This window comes from Rhipicephalus sanguineus, chromosome 11 (genome assembly GCF_013339695.2).
Source record: "Rhipicephalus sanguineus isolate Rsan-2018 chromosome 11, BIME_Rsan_1.4, whole genome shotgun sequence".
NCBI lineage: Eukaryota > Metazoa > Arthropoda > Arachnida > Ixodida > Ixodidae > Rhipicephalus > Rhipicephalus sanguineus.
The window spans coordinates 1,435,832-1,457,496 of NC_051186.1; the positions used below are offsets into that span (position 1 = coordinate 1,435,832).

The window sequence follows — 21,665 nt, forward strand, 5'->3', positions numbered from 1 at the left end:
AGAACTTTGGCAGTATGAGTAAACCCGACAGAGCAAAAGTTAAGTAAGGTTCAGTCCGGTTGAATATAACATTGGTGAGTCTGGGTATGAGCGAGCCGAAAGCGAAAAAACCCTTTTTGAAACCACAGACTGTTATGAACACTGCAGTTTTACATATCTACTGCTATAACTCTGTCACTTCATCAAGTCCAAACTATGAAAACAAAACAAGATTTGCCACACAAACATCTCAACTCGCGTAATGTAGAAACTTCCATGAAAAGATGGCACCAGCATCTCCTATCATATCAATAAAAAAGACGGCGTCACTAGAAAAAGAAAACAACTATTTATTAACACAATATATTACTCGCTTATTTACATCAATATCTGCATTCATGTTGGTCTCAGAGAAGTTCACTTCCCTATATACAATACTCTATGCGTGGCGCCCTCTTGTAGCTGCGAAGCAAAGCTCATTAATGTAAAACTACGGCTGATGTTATTGTTAGGCTAGCCAAGTCATATATAAACTTTTTGAGATGAGGTAGAAGCGCTAAAAATATTAGACAAGTAAACGCCACGCACTTACGCTTTCCAAGCAGGGCCTCGAAGACGCCAAGGGTATTGCTATATGCCAACAAAAAAAAAAAATACAATGACGCAGCGAAATCATCGTGTAAGAATTATTCGACGCCACTGAAAAAAGCGCAAAAGCGTCAGCTTCTTTGAAAAGGAGAACGCACGTACGTATGCAGGTTCGTTCACTCAAAAAACGCGTACTTGGTTAACGTCATCAGAAAACTCGATAACACGTACATCGGCACAAAAAAAAAACTATACGAACGGTACACATAAGAAAATTGTTCGCAAAGTCTTGCAAAGAACAAATGCACACACGCACGAGAGAGCTTCCTTTGATACGAAGCATTGGCACTATTCATGTCCAAGGGCAGCAGGGGACGCCGGGGTTTCTTGTGCGTGTTATTTCGACGGGACGTTTTTGTCCAGATGAATGAGGGACGTTTCGGCTTCGCTGTACACCACCTTCGGAGGCACTCGACTGCTGCGAGAGTGGCGGCGTGATAAGGCACAAGTCGTGACAGAGATAACTCGGTGGATAACGACAATCTGCAAGTAAGTTCGCAACCACCGAACAGTCCCGTAAAGTGTAGGTTCCTTCGTGACGCGAGGTCTGCGTCTATAGGGCCAGAAGGGCAGGGGGCACCATCACTGTGGTCCATAGGTGTGAAGTGAAGACGCAGCCTCGTATTTTTGATCTTATCACTCCGTGGCGTCATTGTGGTCCTTATGGAGCCGTAGCGAACCAGATTGTAGAGACCAGCGCCGCTACTACGAGTATGGCAACGACGAGGTAGATTCCGAGCATGAAGCGTCTGAAACCACCTCCCTGGAATGGAAAAGACACATTATAACACCGCATGTTGCTACATGCAATTTGTGTTATAGGCCCCTAAACAACCCAGGGACTGAAATTTAGTCGTGGTGTTGCAGTTGTGCACGAGTCTACAATGAACACGCAGCCGTGAGAACTTTTTCGAAATGGTGCCTCAATAACGGAGTTACATGCGTTTGACGATCGAAATTTAGCTCTCGCTCATTTCGTTCCTTCCGTCACTGCATCTGTTCCTAACCAAGCGTTCCTGCTCGCCGTGCGAGGAGGAAAGAAAAACAGGTTCTCTCTGCTGCTCACATGGCCCGATTCTCCTGGTGACGTCACTGCCAACGCTGGGGATATCGAAAGGCCCGGAGAGCAGCACGGGATCGTTTTTTTTTTTCGTAATTTTGTGGTGCGCCTGCAGTGCGTAGTGTGGCCACGTTTGGCACTGTTGATCGTGACGACATTCTGAACTCGATGCGCCTGTTTACTCGAAATATTAATAAAAAAATATCGGACGTGGTTTAGGGGCCCTTTATTGAATACCGTGCGTTTTTGAGCTGTTGATAATGTCAGAGCCTAAAGACTATCAGCCAAAAGTTCAGGCAATTAACTGGTCTGAAACGCCACAGAAATACAATCAGAGCTGACGTTTATATTATTAGCTGTTTCAAATAACTTCCTAATTAAAAATACTACATCGTAGGTAATTTTTAAGAGGGTTCAGTAAGATTAACCTTTCGGAAAGGACAATTCAGTAGTGATGCTGAGCATTACATCGAACACGGTGTCTCATAGGACGTGATCTTGCTGCGAAACTTGAGCAAAATGGAAGAAGAGGTGAGTGCCCGAAAGTATATTTTATCTTGCAGGTTTTGGAAGCTCAAAATGCAGGTAACGCTCAAGTAACTGCTGATGTGGACTGGCTACTACTAAATTAGTTGAAATTTAAATGTAGAATTGTTTTCGCCCTTAAGTACGTCAGTGCCTAAAAACGAAATGTGATGTTATCACCACTCCTGCCATAGCCCATGATGGGCTGCGGTATATTAAAAAAAATCAATGAACCAAGAAAATATGTTCGTACCTTTCTACGCTATAACAAACCATTGCACAAGAATGTGATGGTGTAATCACATACCGGGGCATCCGTCGCTGGCGGTTCCATATCGAGGCCTGGCTCCACTGCGTGAACGCCATTCGCAGTCGACCTGTCTTGCATCTTTATGTCATTGGAAGCCACTTTGAAGAAATGAAATTAAAAAGAGCGGCAAGATGATTGATCAATATTCGACAGCTGCTAAGCAGCTAAAACACTCATGTTAGAATTAACAAGCAATGATATCAATGCACAAGCAAGCGAACAGGCAACCACTTTAAAAGTGGCAGCGAACTTCGCTTAGATAAGGTATCGTTTCCTACGGCTGAAGCGAAGCACACATTCGTTGCAGAGAACGTTAAGTTATTTTATATTAAGTTCATGTAGCTAAAATGAGTTAAACACGACATTGCGCCTTTTCGACATCGTAAACCTGTGACTTATGTGCCCAAACACCTCTCCCTCTCGCATGCAGGCGCAGAGTTTTATAAAAGTATACAGATTTAATTACCACAATTTGATGTCATTCTTTTATTTCAAATGTCAATTGCTATAAAATAATGGAAATTAATTATGTCAAGAAACCTGGATGGCCTTGCGGCTTGGTAGAGAAGTAAATGTTTTGCACTAAAAGAAACAAAAAAACCATGCAGCTTTCTTGGCGTTTAACATGACAATTAACACGTGGAACCTGTTTTTATATGTCTAGAGTAGGTTAGAATCGGCAATCGTTTTATAAGATATTGTCTATATTTAAGACTGACTGCATCATTTGCGTGGTTGAAAGAATATGTGTTCTTGAAGAACACTGTTCTTATTTACATAAAAGTGTGCAGGGACCTCGTTCCTTAGATCGAAGAGCAGAGCATGATGGATGTATCTGTTGCACCAATGAGAGGTGTGGCGAACAATATGTTCCAAGAAAAATGTCATTACTGCGTTCCAAAAAACAAAGTGGTAGATGGTTGCGTGGGAAATGTTACAAAAACACTATGCAACGAAAATGACAATGATGGCAAAGAGACAGAGGTCTCACAAGGTCGATAACAGTAGCAAGAATAACTACAACGACAAACGCAACGACAGCCATGGACACGACGGCAATGACCATCGCAATTATGGCTGCAAAAATAGCCACAATGAGCGCCATGATTATAGCCGCCATGATGGCCACAACAACAGCTGCAGCAACAACTGCAATGACAGTGATAACAACAGCCGCAACGACGGTTGCAATGACATTCACAACGATAACTCCAACGATAGTTGTAACGACAGCCACGTCCATAGCCGCAAAGTCAAACACAACGATAGCTGCAACAATAGCCTAAATAATAGCTGCAACGATAGCCACAACGACAGCCACGACGATAGCCACATCAACAGCACAACTGCAACAACATGACAGCCATGACATCATCCACAACGACAGCTGCAGCGATAGCCACAGTGGCAGCCATGATCATAGCCGCAGTGACAGACATGACCAGAGCAGCAACAAGGGCCGCAATGATAGCTACGACAACAGCCACGACGACAGCAACAACGACAGGGCAGCGCTGGCAATGATGCACAATGAATTTATGGGAACTACAGCTTCGTAATAAAATGGCTTAAATTTACCACCTAGACACTTCGAACGTCCTCCGGAGTATTTCAATGGCACCACGAAAGCTGTAGCTAGTGGCCATGAAAAGATTGAAAGAACAAAACAAATTACACAGTTGCCAGTGTTCACTGGCGACAATCAAAGAGAGGAACGAATGAATTTGTGGCTCCTACCAAAGTGAAATTCACCCGAGTTTGGCTGGAAAATTAACATCACGGCATTATCAGAATTTGCAACAGAAACCATATTCCAAGAATACCGGTTCAGACGGAGGCGTCCGCCACAGGGTATCTTCAAAACATTTACCATCTGTCAACGGGCTCTTCGGATCCGAGCTTGACTGCAATCGCATCTCACTTGTCCATCCTCATCTTTCTATGCGCACTTCCTGCCTACGAGCTAAGTAGCCTCTGTGTGTGGCTTCTGTTAATCCTCGCATCTCTTGCACTTCGATCTAAAAACACAGGTGTTCCTGCATTCCGCCGCTAACAGAATGCGGCCACCATGGCCTGGAACGCAACACACGCCCTCGTGCTCATAGCAACGCAACGCAAGAGCCGGGGCGGCTGTCTGCCAGGGCGGGTGTCTTCGGCTCTATTTCATCACATACGGCACACCGTTTAAACATCCAGGAAAAGAAATTTTGGTTTAAGCAGCTGCCCTTTTTCCACTATCTCATCAAGTTCACACGATTGGAGCAGTTTTCCTGCAGAGTGGAGTGAGTATCAATGGTGTTCCTGTCAATGACGCTGCCTTGCAGTCTAGCTTTCAAGGCAAAAGGTTTACGCGGCTATATTGGCACGCCGATTCGCGAGACTTACGCTTACTGTCTCGCAGACGTCTCGTAAGATTCTGCAAAAAAAAAAACAAACTACGTGACCTTGTCCATGCGATAACGTACCATGATGTGGCGTCATCATGACATCACACGCGAATGTATGTCACGTGATCATGACGCCATGGTATGACGTCACATGATGACGTCATCGCACGACATCGTCACTTGGTGAAAGGTGGGCAGATAATGGAGGCATTGCAAAAAGCACACTAGATGCAGAAAGCTTTATGAAGCGGGGGGAAGGATCAATACAATCGACTGAGAAAAAAAAAAGATGGCTGCCGCCTTTAAGTCATTTTAGGCGAAGCATAAAGACTGCAACTTTTTTGAATTACTATGGGTAATAGATGGGGTACCTTTGAATGGAATTGTCACTTTGTTAATACAACCACATCTAGATGGGCTTATACGATTTATATTGTCCAAGTATCGGCTCACATCACAGCGACACCGCACCAGAAAATTTTCAGTACATGTAGGTTGCACTGGTACGTCGAGACGATCCTAGAAAGACTTCCAATATCACAGCATTCCTTCGAGCAATAAGTAGTATCAGTTAAGATAAATATAGATGTATTGATGACAAGGTCATGTTTTTCTACCTATTCACCAAAGCTATTATAATTAGACAGTGTCATCATGTTTCCGCAAAACCCATTTTTTCAAGAAAGCTAATTGTATTGCCGTTTTTACTTCACAGGTCTATTCCCAAAGGCAAGAGCTTCCTGAAGCTTAGCTTTTTTTTTAAAAGTCTTTTCAGCTGCAATGCTTATTTTTAAGACTCTGGGACTGCTTTCCTCTGTCAGTAATTGAGTAGCGTATTCAATTATTTGCAGAGGTTTCGTGGTGGTCGTGGTATTCCGTTTTAGATGTGTGGGACGTGCACGTAACATGTTTGTGATATGTGCAGGTAATGTGCATGTGACGTGCGCGAGACGTGTTTACCTTTCTTGGACATGAGTGCAGAGTGTAGCTGCATGATGATGTGCACGAGTACGTGGAATCCAACGAAGGCAGCAAGGATGTAGACGAACCAGTCGGCGCCTTTGAGCTGTGCCTTCTCGAGGCCCGCGGCGAAGAATATGGTGGCCACTGGACAACGTGGAGAGACAACGTTGTGCCTCCTTGTAATAAAAATCAGTTGGTAGTCTGCGCTGGTCCTCGTCTTTTCTATGTGTACTGCGTCTTAAATTTTTGCGCTGAGCAGTTTAATAGTGGAGAGAACAGCTGTCATCATAGTCATCTTCATCCTCAGCCTTGTCTTCACCACAATCACTGTCACTAAATCACAGTGCACTAGAGTGCAACCTTAAATAAGGCTCTATTGCGAAGTCTGAAATTACTTGACTAACGCACTAATGTTGTTAGCTGAAATGCGTGGCCATGAATAATGCTCTAATTATTAAACTTACCTAACTGACTTTGTGAATGTTAGTTTTAGGTGGCTAATGGCAACAGGAAACTTGAATCTAGCTTTGAGTACATTAGGAGGTGGATTGGGAAAGGGATCAGCATTTAGTTCTTGAATGTTGTAATTCCTTAAAATTACAGTGCGATGAGTTGCTGCTATCTGTCTGCAAGACATCCCATATATGTATGAAAATATCTCTACATTGTTACTCTACATTGTTATCGGACCATTCAAGTCTTGTAATTACAGAATCCTTTAGACAAGTAATTAAAAAAACAGTTAGTAAGCACAATCAATATGGCGTATCACACTTCCTCTGAGCTATGCAACCAACCAGGACTGTGAGGAAACCTTAGTTGAAGATTTTAAAAAAATATTATCAATTAATGCTTAAAATTTTCGCTAAAACACACGGTGTACACGATTGCATCGGCAGAAACACTTACCAGCAACAATTTGGCCGGCGTTTCCATTGAACCAGTGAGCCCAGTTGAAGATGTACCTGTTGTCCTCGTGGGGATGACATCGGAAAAGTGCCATGATGGGCTGAAAATATTCAATTAGATTAGAGTGGTAATATTCAGGGCCTGAATTTAAAACACCTGCCCATTTTTTTTTAAAATCACGAAGCACTAAGCCAAGGTATGTGCAGTACGGTCCACTGTTAAAGAGAACACTCCAATGAGCACCTTTCATTTTTCTGGCCCTCTAACAGCAAGTGGACAGGGAATCATTGTTCATGTACTGCACGAGCCTGTCAAAAAGAGGCAGAACTGCCAACCTCCCGTAGTTTTATGCAAATCTAAGCCACTGTGTTCTTGCAAGAGAAGGAAATTCAAACATGCCCTGCATGTAAGTGTTCCCTTTAACAGTGGACCCGTCTGTACATGCATGCCCAACAAGTGCGGACAACTTTTCGAATAACAAAATATCCAAATGTCTCAGCATAGCAGTTATGTCGTTAGTACACTTAATTCCACAAATCATACCAGCAGATATCGGTAATAACACCTACATAAGAATAACACAATGACCGTGTTGATGTGGATTTTAGTATTGTGCTCTGCCTGTACACAAACAAGGAAATGTCGTGCCCTAGGGTTGCCAGCGCCTATAGTTGGATTAATATGATAATAAGAAAATAATAACTGCTGAGGTTTTACGTCCCAAAACCACGATATGATTATGAGGGACGCTGCCTGTGGGGGGGGGAGAGGCTCCGGAAATTTTGACCATCTGATGATAAGAAAAAAAGTTCAGTTTCGAAGAAGGCTTGCATCTCTAAGTTGAGGAGAGAAACAAATTTATCCTTAACGTCGTCAGCGTTGCTTGATGAATCGAGATAATTTAACTGAACAATTTGTATGATACTGAATTACTTAATCACAGCCGGTAATCGTGGAAAAAATCGATATGGCGAGCAAAGTTTACTGGTGTGACATTTAGATGATTAACTTTCCCAGTAAGTACAGTGCACGCTAAAAAGCTAGTTGAAAACAAGACATAAGTCACATTTTTACAGAGTTGTCTGAACCAAGTAGGTCGAGACGGCAAAATAAAGATAGCACATGAAAGTTCACTTACCTGGCAGAATCCTAAAACGGAGCAAACGATGCCCAAGATTGGATGCGGATTTTCAGTCTGCAAGAGAACACAACAACAAATCAAAGCTCTATGCGCCTCGTTCATTTTGAAGATGCGTTTGAAATGGCTTTCTTTTTTCAATTCTGCCAGTCGTACCACCATACATGTTCAACCTGGCTTGTACACAGCTTTGTGTCACAGTACAAGCAATCCTTCGGAGAGACGTAGCTCAAAGAATTGCTAATGCGTGTCGTGATCATACCCTATTCAAGTTTCCTTAATTACGAGTACAGTCATATCGTATTGTATTGATGTGCAATGAACATAATTTAAACCAAACATGCGGTGTTATTAAACATCACAAGTTTGCAACAAAACACATATTTTTCATGCTCAAATCGCGGCAGTTTGAATTCAAAGTAATACAGTTTCATTGAAGCCGAAAACATAGCCATGATGGCAATAAACCAATTTCCAACCACTTTATCCAACCTAAGCTAAGCCTCGTCGAATAAATGCAATATTATTGACAGGCAGACTGGGACTAGAGGTGACAACAATAAATGTGTCAACACATACTTCACACAGCATATATGACAACAGAATGGCGACGCGCTTATAATTAAAAGATTTTTTTATTCAAAATCCACAATATTGTAGTCTCAATGTCGGCAGCAACCTCCGCTCAATCACCCCTTTCAAAGGAACTACATGGAAGCATACGAGTTGTTCCAATGGTTCTTATTTTGTGGTGGAAACCCCGAACGCAACAGCATCAACTTAATCCGGTTGTTGAAAATTGCAAAGAAAAAAAATGTAGCGAAAATTGACAGGAAACTGGAAGTACTTTGGAAGTAATGAAGGGCAAGTTTTTGTTCCAGCAACATTATTTGTTATACGTATGCCAATAATCAAAGATGGGCATGAAATGCCCACTGAAGATTATGCCTTTAGTACTAGTTATAACCCTTAAACATGATTACACCTTAAATGCGAAGAGTTTTCAATTAACGTCGTGTCAACTCACCACACTCCACTGGCCGACCCTATAGAAGATCAATACGAGTGCTGCAATCATCATGGCCACTGCTATCATCATCAACACTCGGTGGAACTAAAAATTGAAAAAAAAAAACAGCAGGCTCATTAACAGCCACACTATAATGTGGCAAATCTTAACAATTTCATGACCAGAACATGACTAATTTCACTGATTGTTCACCGTTACCAGTTGCAAGACAACCAAAATTATTGATAAAAGAAATGTTGTGAAGGCGTCATGAACGCACACAACTATCGAGCATTGACTAGTCAAAGACTTTTAGTAGGATTTTATTAATCATAAGGTGCAAATCACAGCACATTCAGATGAGGAAAATTAGCAAATTAAAAAGTATTAAGGAGAGGCACAATGTGTAGGCTTTACTGTACAAGCTCTAGTTCTATGCAGCAAGCATTGATTGTTATCCTGGGAAAATTTATATACGCTGCACATGTACACCTTACAAATTCTTTATCTATTGTCCACAAATTCATCCCACTGGCATGTTGTATGCTGCACAGAGACATCTACACACCGCCAAAAAATGACGAAGCCGAGCGAAGCATGGCAGGTATTATTTGCAGTTTTTGCACGAAGTGCAGGAGTTGTAAGACGAAGGAAAAAGAGAAAGCTCCAGCAAGTTGCTTATTTTGTCCACTTTTATCCTCATTTACCATGACTTCCTAGCTTCAAACAAATTTAAAAACTACAAATAAAATTTCCTTAACTTTTCCCTGGCCTCGTTAACTGTTGGTTGTGTATGGCTCTGACTGATAATCATCTGTACTTTTGATCAGCTGCCGTGCCTCTTGTATGTTGCCAGAAAGCAATGCTAGCACTAAATATTTTAATTTACCTGCAGTGCTTGAAGGCACTGTTGAGGGGGGAGGGGCACACACGGGGGTTTGAATGTAATCGGACAAACAGACAGCTGAGGAAGCAAAATTAACACAACAGAACCAGAACAAAAAGATCACACCGTTATGCATCAGATAGGAATGCTCTGAAGGCTGCTTCAGTATGACAATCAGTAATTTATTATAGCTGACTCCACTGGGTGATAGTGAGTGGGAAAAATGAGTGGTGAAAGACATTTGTTCTACCATTAATTTCTCTTAATTTTAAAAAGTGATCATGCCAGTGAGATATAAAATGATGGGGTAAAATGTAAGTTACCATGTCTATATCATACATACCGTAAAAAAAATTTAAACGCATTTCTAACCTTATATGTGAGTCACTTGGTTCAAAACCTCGTGAACAGAAAGCAAGCTTACAGCGAACCATGGCTTGACACCGCATACAGTGGTGGCCTCCCAGACATTCTTGTAGTGCCTGGCGAGGAGGATGCCCACACTGACAAGCAGCACCCAGGCAACGATCATCAAAGAGCCTGGAAAATCATTAGAAAATTATTACAAAAGCATAAAAACTGTACACGTAATTAAGTAACAAAGGATTCGCTGATTAAGCTTCTTTCCAATGAAAACCAATATTTCTGGGCGCGCAAGGGCCTGTCAGTCACTGAGGATGGCTTTTCAGAGTGATTTTGCCTAAAATGACAATTTGTGAATGATTTCCAGTCAGCCTACCTAATGGTGCTATTTGAAATAATGAATTATTGATATCAGTTTGGTATTCAGATTCGTGCCTTTAGCGAGCTGGATGTCTAAACAAGCAAAGTGTAATGGAATTGTGTGCATGATTTCATTGAGCTAATCTAATCGACTAAATAATGCCAACAGAAATCGCCCAATGCTGTCAACTCTGCATTATATTCCCTGACTCAGCGCCACCGTGACCTGAACAGCAACCTCCGTGATCAGCCTTCATTTCATAATGGCAAACTTCCCACAGCTCAAGAGCATCTGATTTAAATTGGAACGCAGATGAAGTTGATCAAGAAAATTAACGCGGAATTGGTAGTTTCACTTTTTTTTTTTTAAATATGTCTGCCTTCCATTTGTCTAATGTGCGGTTTGTCTGGCACAATCAAAGCCAGTACAGTCAAACCTCGTTAATACGTACCCGCTTTAAACGTACTAACGGTTAAAACGTAGTTGCGACGAATCACCGACCGAGCCCCATAGAGCCCAATGCATTCGCTGACCGCTTAAGCCGTAGTGGTTCGCCCTATGCCTACCGGTTAGTGCGTACCCTGCGACCGAGATAATTTTTTGTGCCATAAAATTTTACTGCACCGCTGAAATTCTCGACGCCACAATGTGCCGCCAAAGGTTTTCCGTGTTTTCTAGAAGTGCGGAGATCGGTCGATCACCGATTCCGACTTCCGCGTGATTGCGGCGACGCCTTTGCACGTAAGCACCGGGAAAGAACGAAGGCTAGGCGGCGGCCACCGACGAACGCGCCAGCATGACTTATCGCCGACAACCTTATCATAATAAGTATCTTCAGCTATCTGCCCGGGCACGCGTGCAACACAGCGCTACCTTAAGCCTACTGCACGCTTTTACTTGGCGACAACCTCAACGCGCTGGGCCGCCGATCGCTGCCGCCTCGTGCGGGGCTGTGTTCAAGCGCGCACCGCTTTGTAGAAACGAAAGCAGATCGCTGTTGCGGAGTTGAGCATTGCGGGTCGCGGACGCCGCGAAACCTCGCTGCATTGACGCTATCACGCTAAACGCACGCGTACGGTACAGCAAGCGTAGCGCTGTTGTAACCATATTGCACGCTTTTATTAGGCGACCACCGAACGCGCCTCCGTTCGCTGCCAGGACCGCTACAGCGTCGCGGAGGAAGCTCTACATCGCTGCGTTAACCGAACAAGCTACTCGCTTTATTTGTGCACGGTCTGGAACAAAGTGGGCACGAAGAACAATCCCACGACTGATGCGCGCGTGCGGTACAGCAAGCGGCCCGGTAGTGACGGCGTACGTGAGCCGAGCAGGCGACGCGCTGCACGCAACTACCCAGGAGACGATCGGCTCCACGCGGCCGTATCGCGTGTCAGTTTTCGTTTAGTAGCAGATCGCTGTACAGACGCATACACATATATTGCGGAATGCAGACACTGTCCGTTTTGTCGCTACGTCGGTCACTGCGTATCCCGGACCCTTTAATAGTTTCGAAATGCTCTTTGGCGTGGCCGCCGCGCGCTATCGGGCGTTCGTGCGAGAGTGCTAGGATATTTTCTCCACTTTGGCAAAAAGAAAGAAAAGGCTTTGCGATGGGTACTTTAGACAATATTTGCTGTGGCACTCTATTTCTCTGCTGGCGGCGATGGCGTACGCCAGGAGAGGCAAATTTGTACTTGGTGGTTAATGCGTACTACCGTTTAGTGCGTAGTTATGCCGCGTTCCCGGCAGGTACGTATTAACGAGGTTTCACTGTAATTCACCTGGAAACGAATAAGCGAGGCAACGGGTGCAAGCTCACCGTGAAGCTTGATAAAAATGTCGGAGCCAGCACCGCCAAGGGCGACCTGCATGGCTTTCAGGTTCACAGGAGCCTTGGTGTAATCCCGTTCGTAGTGTTCCTTCTTAACTGAAAACGAAGGGAAAAAAGGCAGGCTAAGCAGACGTGTATTCACTAACTCGTTCACTCACACACTCACTCACTCACTCACTCACTCACTCACTCACTCACTCACTCACTCACTCACTCACTCACTCACTCACTCACTCACTCACACACTAAAAATACCTCAAGGGTCCTGTACACAAAGATTTACATTAGGGATGGGTGGAAAAATCTAGTTAGTTACTTTCAATTACGAGGGCTATGTGAGTATGTGCCCGTGACCTCCCTCAGTAACATTCATTCTCACACCATCGAAGCGGGATTTTTGGCTCATGAGCCATATAAGACTTTCGACTTAATACACTCACCATCAGTGTTTCCATCAAACAGTCCAGCTGCCAGGAGCAAGTGGTAGCTGTTGGTCGCAGTGTTGAAGGTGGTCTTCTGTACGCTGGTCACGTGAGCTCGGTGCCAGGAGCAACGAAGCATGCCATCGTAGTAGTCCCGCTTGATGAACGTTAGACCGGGAGTTTGCTGAAACGGCATTTGAATAAATGGAGTTGGGCGTGTTGGTACATACCCAAGGGAAGAAAACTGTACCTAAAAAACACAGACTGAGCAAGACAGGAAGGACACAGCGCTAATCATGAGCTGACATGTGCTTCACAAACTAAATCAGCTGGAAAATCATCCACACAGGCGAATACTTTGAGAACATTCTTATCTGTAAGTGAGGTGTGAATAAAATCATTGAAATGAGTAAGGACTAGGTCATTAATACCTTGACTTGGGGGAGTTGATGCATACTTGGAGAAATGCAGCGAGACTTAGACGAAGACAGGAGACACAAACGAGCATCAACTTACAGCTGAGTTTATTTGCACTTAAGTTGTGCTGCATTTCTTCGACTAGGTCCTTAAGCACTGATCCAATGCAGAACCCAACGCATACACCCTGCTTATTGCAGGTGCAGTGTCCATTAAAGCTGTAGATCTACGTTGACCGAAAATGACGTGGTCACGCTTGCCATGTAGCTCCTTCCGCACGCTTTTTAGCACTGCAATTTTTTTTAATTGCGCAGTGTTGCACACCACACAGTGTAAGTGTTTCAGTAACGCAGCACAGTCACAGTCAACCACCAGTCAGGGCTCCTGTATTGCATCCTTACATTCTTTTCATTTTAGAGTGAAACCTCGTTAATACGTACCTGCCAGGAACGCGGTATAACTACGCACTGAACGGTAGTACGCATTAACCATCAAGTACAAATTTACATTTCCTGACGTGCGCCATCGCCGACAACAAAGGAATAAATACAGTGTCACAGCAAATATTGCCTAAAGTGCACATCACAAAGCCTTTTCTTTCTTTTTGACAAAGCGCAGAAAAAGTACTGGCACTTTCACGCACGACCGTCCGATAGCGCGCGGTGGCGATCGACGCCAAGGAGCATTCCGAAACTATTACAGGGTCCGGGATTCGCATGCAGTGACTGACATAGCGACAGAAGGGACAGTATCGGCTTTCCGTGATAAATGTGTCGGTACCGCGATTGGCTACAAAGCTGACACAGATTCATTAAAACGCGGTGCGTGTAGCTGATCGTCTACGGGCTGGTTGCGTACAGCGCGTCGCCTACTCAGTTCACGCCATCACCCCCGAGCGACTGCGTACCGCACGAGCGCATTTGCCGTGCGAGTGTTCGCACTCACTTCGCTCTAGACCGTGCACAGATGCGTTTGAATGATTTCAAGTCACCGTATATATACCTAATGATGCTTCGTGAGATAAGGAATTATTGATATCTGCCTCATATTTAGATATGTGCCTTTAGCGAGCAGTAAATCTAAACAAGCAAAGTGTAATGGAGTTCTGTCTATGATTCAACTAAGCTAATCTAAAGTAGCTTGTTCGGTTAACGCGGCGATGACGAGCTTCCTGCAAGTGATACCCGCTTGGGTTGTCGCCTCATAAAAGCGTGCAGTGGGCTTAAAGTAGCGCTACGCCACACGCGTGCCCGAGCGGATAACTGAATATGCTTATTGTGATAATGTTGTCAGCGACAAGCCGTACTGGCGCGTTCGTCGGTGGCAGCCACCTCGCCTTCGTTCTTTCCCGATGCTTAACCGCTAAGCCTAAGGCATTGCGGCAGTCGCGCGGAATCATTGATCGACCGATATTCGCAGTCCTCGAAAAGACGGAAAATATTTTGCGGCACATTGTTTGGCGTCGGCAAATTCAGCGGCGCAGTAAACCTTTATGGCCCAAAAAGTTATCGCGGGGTAGGTAATAACCGGTAGGTATAGGACGAACCGCTACGGCTTAAGCGTTCAGCAAATTCGTTAGGCTCTATCAGACTCGGTCGGGGATTCTTCACGATTGAGTGTTAACCGTTAGTACGGCTAAAGCGGGTACGTACTAACGAGGTTTGGTGCATCCATTAAAGGCGAAATTTAGTCCATAGTGAAGACAGCACCTTTGTGACTAGTTGAAGAAATGAATAACGCACGAACTGCATATATTCCATATGCTAGAAACCACAGCCGCGGACAAAAAAAGTGTCATGCATGCAAGAACTACGAAAAGCTGCCAGACTCGCCAGCTCTTGCACGTTAATAGAGCACTTACATTGGCAATGGGGATGTTTTTCTTGCCATCACTGTTCCAAGACTCGCGCATCGACATCACTCCCTTGTTGCGCAGGCACTCCACCACGCTTGCCATATCCTGGATAGGGAGAAGCAAAATATAAGCCACATCGTAAAGCCCGCGCCTAAATAAACCTGCACCGCACTCTTTAAATTTCTAATTCACTGAATTTCAAACAAATTTCTTGAGAAACCACCCCGCAATGGCTGACCTAACGCGATCAGCATTGAAGAAATACAGTGACATTACTACTACTTGCACTTCCGAAAAGCATCATGTATGTATGTATGTATGTATGTATGTATGTATGTATGTATGTATGTATGTATGTATGTATGTATGTATGTATGTATGTATGTATGTATGTATGTATGTATGTATGTATGTATGTATGTATGTATGTATGTATGTGTGGTACGCATGCATGCATGCATGCATGTATGTATGTATGTATGTATGTATGTATGTATGTATGTATGTATGTATGTATGTATGTATGTATGTATGTATGTGTGTGTGTGGTACGCATGCATGCATGCATGCATGTATGTATGTATGTATGTATGTATGTATGTATGTATGTATGCATGTATGTATATGCATGTATGTATGTGTATGTATGTATGTGTTTGTGCATGTGTGTTTGTGCGTGTGTGTGCAGTATGTATGTATGTATGGATGGATGGATGGATGTAGATCAGCATTTTGTATCATGTATGTGCATCATGTATATACATGATACTGGTGTGTGTGATACGTGTACAAACAATTTTTGATTGCACAGTAAACAATTGTTTAACACCCCCCCCCCCCGCTCCCCGCAATTTCACCAAAAATGACATATTCTTAAGTGTTTGTTCTTTAAGTGCTAAATATGTGACACCATGGAGAATTTATTCGTATTTAATTCCACATATCGCAGCTACAGAAGGATAGCTGTAATGAACAAAACGCAAATATTGCACAGAGGCGAAAAAAAAGATGCAATGCTAAATTAATTATTCGCTATACATATGAAACATATATTATAGGTGATAAACATCGCAGAGAATGAGGTAAGACATTCGATTGTTCTCACGAAGTAGACAAAACAAGGCAAAGCTTCAATTTGGGCTAGTTGGTACGGCATAGCAATGTAAATGCGCTGAATGAAGCACAGACGAGAAACGTAACTTGTCCTGTCCCCTGTTACGTTTCTCGTCTGTGCTTCATTCAGCGCATTTACATTGCTAGACAAAACAAATGTCCCAGGCAAGTCAGTCGAAGCCGAGGGGTAATGCAATTATGGGGTTTCCCGTGCCAAAACCACGATATGATTATGAGGCAAGCCGCAGTAGGGACTGAGGATTATAATTTCGACCAGCTGGGGTTTCTTAAAAAATGCATTTAAATGTAAGCACACGGGTGCTCTTTGCACTCGCATCGCAATGCGGCCGCCATGGCCTGAAGCCTTCGAGCTTAGTGCAACACTTGCTAGAACGACGGGTAACGAATACGATGTTGATGTATCATAATTGCGGTCAGAAATCATCATCACCACCATCAGCCTGACTGTGCCCACTGCAGGACAAACATATTCCCATGTTCCGCCAATGAACCCGGCCCTGTGCTTACTGCGAGCACCTTATCCCCGCGAACTTCTCGCCTGCCCATCTAACTTTCTATCTCCCCTTCACGCGTTTGCCTTCTCTCGTAATCCAATCTGTTACTCTGAATGACCAGCGGTTATCTTGCCTACGTGCTGCATGCCGTGCCCATGTCAATTTCTTCTAAATTTCGACTAAAATGTCCTTAACACCCGTATGTTCCCTGACCCATTCTGCTCTCTTCTTGTCCCTTAAGGTTACACCTATCATTTTCCTTTCCATTGCTCGCTGCGTCGTCCTCAGTTTAAGCTGAACCCTCTTCGTAAGCATCCGGGTTTCTGCTCGGAAGGTGACTACCGGAAAGATGCAGCTGTTATATACCTTCCTCTTGAGTGATAGCAGTAAACTACCCTTCATGATTTGATAATGCTTGCCGAATGAGCCCCATCCCATCCTTATTCTTCTAGTTACTTCAGTCTCATGGTTCGGCAGATATCATCGGCCATCGACAAATTACACTGTATCGATCCTGGTGGAAGACCGCCACAAGGACGTCGTCTTCAAAAAAATTTCTGCCAGTTCCACGCCATGAAAACGGTCAGACAGCAAGGCTGTAAGCTCGCGAGTGTATGTGATTGGCTAGCGAGATTGCGTGCATCGTCACCATCATCATCACTTTGGGCATCATGATCGCTTTGTTTTACTTGTTTTTCACTCCCACTGTGGCCACATAACCTGCGTGACAACAACTGTACTACCACGGCCGCTCATCCAGCGGCCGTGGTACTATTTCATAATGGACCCCATTCATTGGGCTGTAGTTGTGTTACAAAGTATCAGATTTTGATGCGGTTTGCGGCAAAACAATCAGGAAGGACAAAAATTTAATGTCGCTCCCGTATTTCGATGTACAACGCCGCGAAAAATTTATATGTAAAGAAAACTGCGAAATGCTACCCAAGGGGGGATGGCTAGACCGGCGCAGCGTTCGCGTCAGCCGGCGTCAGCCAGCGGCGACGCAAGTTGGCGACGCCAGGCTCATCAAGTTACGCTGACGCGAAATCCGAGCACTCTAAGCTCCCGCGCGCGCGCCACGCCGTGCCGCCTTGACGCAAGCGCATTTGCGTACGCGCCCGGCGCCCCTCTTCTATGGAATTTCGCTGAATGTTGCGTTTTTCATTATTCCTTATCTATTCTTTCTTTTTCTGTGCTGCACATCAAAAAATGCGACGAGGTATTGAATTTTCGTCCATCCCGAAAGTTTTGCCGCAAACCGCATTAAACTGTGATAGTTTGTAACGAAGCTACAGCCCAATGAAATTGTTAAGTTCTAAACGAACCACCCTGTACTACTACTACTACTGCTGCTGCTGCTACTACTACTACTACCACTACTGCTACTACTGCTGTTACTACTACTACTACTACTACTGTTACTACTACTACTACTACTACTACTGTTACTACTGCTGCTACTACTACTACTGCTACTAATACTACTACTACTACTACTACTACTACTACTACTGCTGCTACTACTACTACCACCACTGCTACTACTGCTGCTACTGCTACTACCACTGCTACTACTGCTGCTACTACTACTACTACTGTTACTACTGCTGCTACTACTACTACTGCTACTACTACTACTGCTACTACTACTACTGCTACTACTACTACTACTACTACCACCACTGCTACTACTGCTGCTACTACTACTGCTGCTACTGCTACTACTACTACTGCTACTACTACTGCTGCTACTGCTACTACCACTACTGCTACTGCTACTACTACTACTACTACTACTACTACTACTACGACTAGTACTACTACTACTACGACTAGTACTACTACTACTACTACTACTACTACTACTACTAATACTACGATGACGACGACAGAACAGGGTAGAAGACAACTTCGCTGTTAAAAGAAAGAAGAGCGCTAGCGCACCATGCTGGGCGTCTCGGATATGCCGGCGGCGATCCACATGTTCTCGTGACGCGCAGGCGCAATGAGCTCGAAGTCGACGCCGTCGCCGCGGGCGACGTAGGTGAGCAGCAGGGTGCAGGTGCCACGGGACAGGCAGCCCTTGGGCGTCCCGAAGCAGCCCATGGTCTGGCCACAGCCGGAGTACGCCGCGCTGGTCGCCGGTGTGGTCACCGCAGCGTCCTGCGTTACAGCAAACGGAGGAGAGGGGGAATTGATTATAGAATATAGTTTATTTTTTTTTAGGAAGTACACAAAAGTTTCCTGGGAGAGGCAAATACTAAAGGCTTAAAGGTACCCTAAACAACCCAGAGGTCGAAATTTAGTTGTGGTGTTGCAGTTGTGCACGAGTGTACAGCGAACACACAGTCGTCAGAATTCCTCGAAACGGTGCCGTAATAACGGAGTTACACGCGTTCGACGATCCAAAAGAGTCCCTCGCTCGTTTCGCTTTCTCCTTCGCTATGCTCTGTCCATCGAGGTCGTCTCTCCTCCTGGCCGAGTGCTCCTTCTCACCGTGAGAGGAGGAAGAGCGGCGAGCGCGCATACCTGAGAAGACAAACAGGTTCTTTTTATGGATGACATGAGCAGACGCGAATGTTGACGTCACGGCGAACGCTGGGGATGAACGAAAGGCCCGGAGAAGAGAAGGGATTGTTTCTTGGAATTTGTGGGTCGCCCGCGCATCGTAGTTCTGCCGCGTTTGTCATTGTCGATGGTGATGCTTCTCAACTCGATGCGCGCATTTACTTGCAATGTTAAAAAAGTTTTCGGAGGTGGTTTAGGGGTCCTTTAAAAAGCCTGACGAGGTCTTGACCCCACGTTCACTAAAACAGCCGGCATCAGTTGCCATAACACATTGCCCATTTCATCAAGCACAATGCATTTGCTTCGTTATTTATTTATTTATTTATTTATTTATTTATTTATTTATTTACAAATACTGCAGGCCCTGTTCGGGCCCAAGCAGGAGTGGGTAATAAATGTCAGTGACAAAATCAGAATAAAAAACATAAGAAAATACAATACAAGATAGGAAATTTAGAAAATTCTCAACATCAGGGAAAAATATAATTAATACATAGCAATAATGACATTCATACAGAAATACAAAAAAATCTCAGCACTTATGAGGAACATAATATATTGCAATGTTAAAAATCAAGTGCTAGATCATTGACGAGATGGGCGAACGATTGTGTTGTGTCCGCATTAACGACATCCTGAGGTAACTTGTTCCATAATGAAAAAGCATGAGGGAATAATTTACACCAGGGTTTTACACCATATCCCACGCATATTTCTTCATACATATACATTACCAATGATCTACACATTCAAAACACATGCTTATTTCTACATAGAAACATATATATTCAGAAAGTCGAAAATTCTGTTATAGTATACTGGTTCAATCCCAAGAGAAAAAAGAAAGATAAAACGCAACTAATTATACAAGCAGTGTTAAATACAAACGTCTCTACTATGAGGTACTTGGAAAGAAGGAATGATTGATGATCGGATTATTAGGTAATACAAACTGCTCAACCAATTATTGCCCCATTTCGCTAAGGAGTATTTGTTGCAAATTGGTCACGCACACAATATACTAACCTTATCAATTTCAGCATCTAGCGCAGGACACAAGAACGCGTCATGAAATGACAACGATTACAGCGCTTGTCTTCGTTGTATTCGAGCCATTTTTGTGTTCTGTCCTGCGCTAGATGCTGAAATGAAATACCAACATGCCCAGACTTAAATTACTTACCCCTCGTCACCTTTTACTGCGATAGCAATTGTATGGACACTCTCGACGGGTTTTTGCCGTTGCTGTCATGTCCCGTATAAAGTACAAATTGGTAAAATCCCCCCCGGAGCGTCGTATGTTCTGTCATGGGTAAAAGCGCGCGAGCGGGGGCGACGAACGCGGCTGAAGCAAAGATCAAACGTGCCAGCCCATCTCCGTCGTCGGAGGGCGCATGCGATAGATCACACCGCTCGGGAGGCCTGCCGTCGAAGAGGCAGGAAACGCTCCGCCCGTCTTTAACGAACATGAAAAGACGCGAGGGGATGGGGGGGGGAGGTGTCGCGCGAGCAGCAACTTTGAACTTTGAATCTAAGGGCGCGGTCGCGATCGCTGGCACGCGCGCTATCTCGACAGCCATCAAAGCGGGCGGCTCGTATACCGTTCTACGTGCTGCGCTCTCAACGCGAAGTGACTATGCGGAGAGCATCTCTCCCTGGAGCGGCCGTATGCTCTTACACCAGCGTTTTGCAGTTGCGCGAGATCGGATACAAAACAGTTAGCTGCCAGCCTCACTTCGTGTAACACTACAATTTGTTGCTACCGCATTCACTGCTTCCGTTCTTGCGGTGAAACTGACTTTTGTTTACTCTTAATTTAATTTTTACGCCAACAAATCGTGGTTTTCGAAAAACATACCCATGCGAAACTCGGCATGTGCGTGTGCCTGCGTATGTGCACATGTGCTCGACTACGTCAAAATTCAATTGCGATATTTCGCATCCCTAAACTCGATACTGAGACACGCCCTATTAGAAGGACTTGCCGAATGATATTATAATCCCGCTCAGGTTTATCAATGTGCACCTAGAGATACACGGGCGTTGTGTTTTCTGTTTCATTTCTTTTTTATTTCCTCGCATTCGAAATGTGTTCGTGTGTTTGCCTCATATATGTTTCATTTGTATTCTTTAGTACGCCAGAAGACATACAAAAAAATGTTGCAGTGGCTTAGCTCGGCTATGCCAGGATAACATAGCGTTAGCGAAGGTTCAGCCCATTATTCTTAGCTTTCCTGCTTATGTAGGATTAGCTTGATTATCATGCTTACTGTTGCTCCAATGACACACATGGTATACATATTATGTGGCACATGTATATTTATTTTGCGAGGCCACTACTTCGGGATTCGATGAGTTAGGCTTCTCCCCTGAGCAGCATTAGCACTCTCCTTCTCCATGGCTAAA

At 44.2% G+C, this 21,665-nt stretch overlaps 1 protein-coding gene across 1 annotated transcript in view; it reads right to left on the reverse strand.

Moving 5' to 3' along the window:
- Positions 1 to 309: 309 nt before the first annotated feature.
- LOC119374207 (putative ferric-chelate reductase 1 homolog) overlaps positions 310 to 21,665 on the reverse strand; it is a 69,161-nt gene continuing 47,805 nt past the window's right edge. Inside the window, exons 4-14 of the mRNA XM_049410831.1 lie at positions 18,636 to 18,854; positions 15,070 to 15,168; positions 12,810 to 12,975; positions 12,358 to 12,465; positions 10,239 to 10,354; positions 8,947 to 9,033; positions 7,920 to 7,976; positions 6,782 to 6,881; positions 5,870 to 6,016; positions 2,520 to 2,620; positions 310 to 1,390 (exon numbers count right to left, since the gene is read on the reverse strand). Coding sequence (XP_049266788.1) covers positions 1,289 to 1,390; positions 2,520 to 2,620; positions 5,870 to 6,016; positions 6,782 to 6,881; positions 7,920 to 7,976; positions 8,947 to 9,033; positions 10,239 to 10,354; positions 12,358 to 12,465; positions 12,810 to 12,975; positions 15,070 to 15,168; positions 18,636 to 18,854 — 1,302 coding nt within the window. The 3' untranslated portion in view covers positions 310 to 1,288. The remainder of the gene's footprint in view (positions 1,391 to 2,519; positions 2,621 to 5,869; positions 6,017 to 6,781; positions 6,882 to 7,919; positions 7,977 to 8,946; positions 9,034 to 10,238; positions 10,355 to 12,357; positions 12,466 to 12,809; positions 12,976 to 15,069; positions 15,169 to 18,635; positions 18,855 to 21,665) is intronic.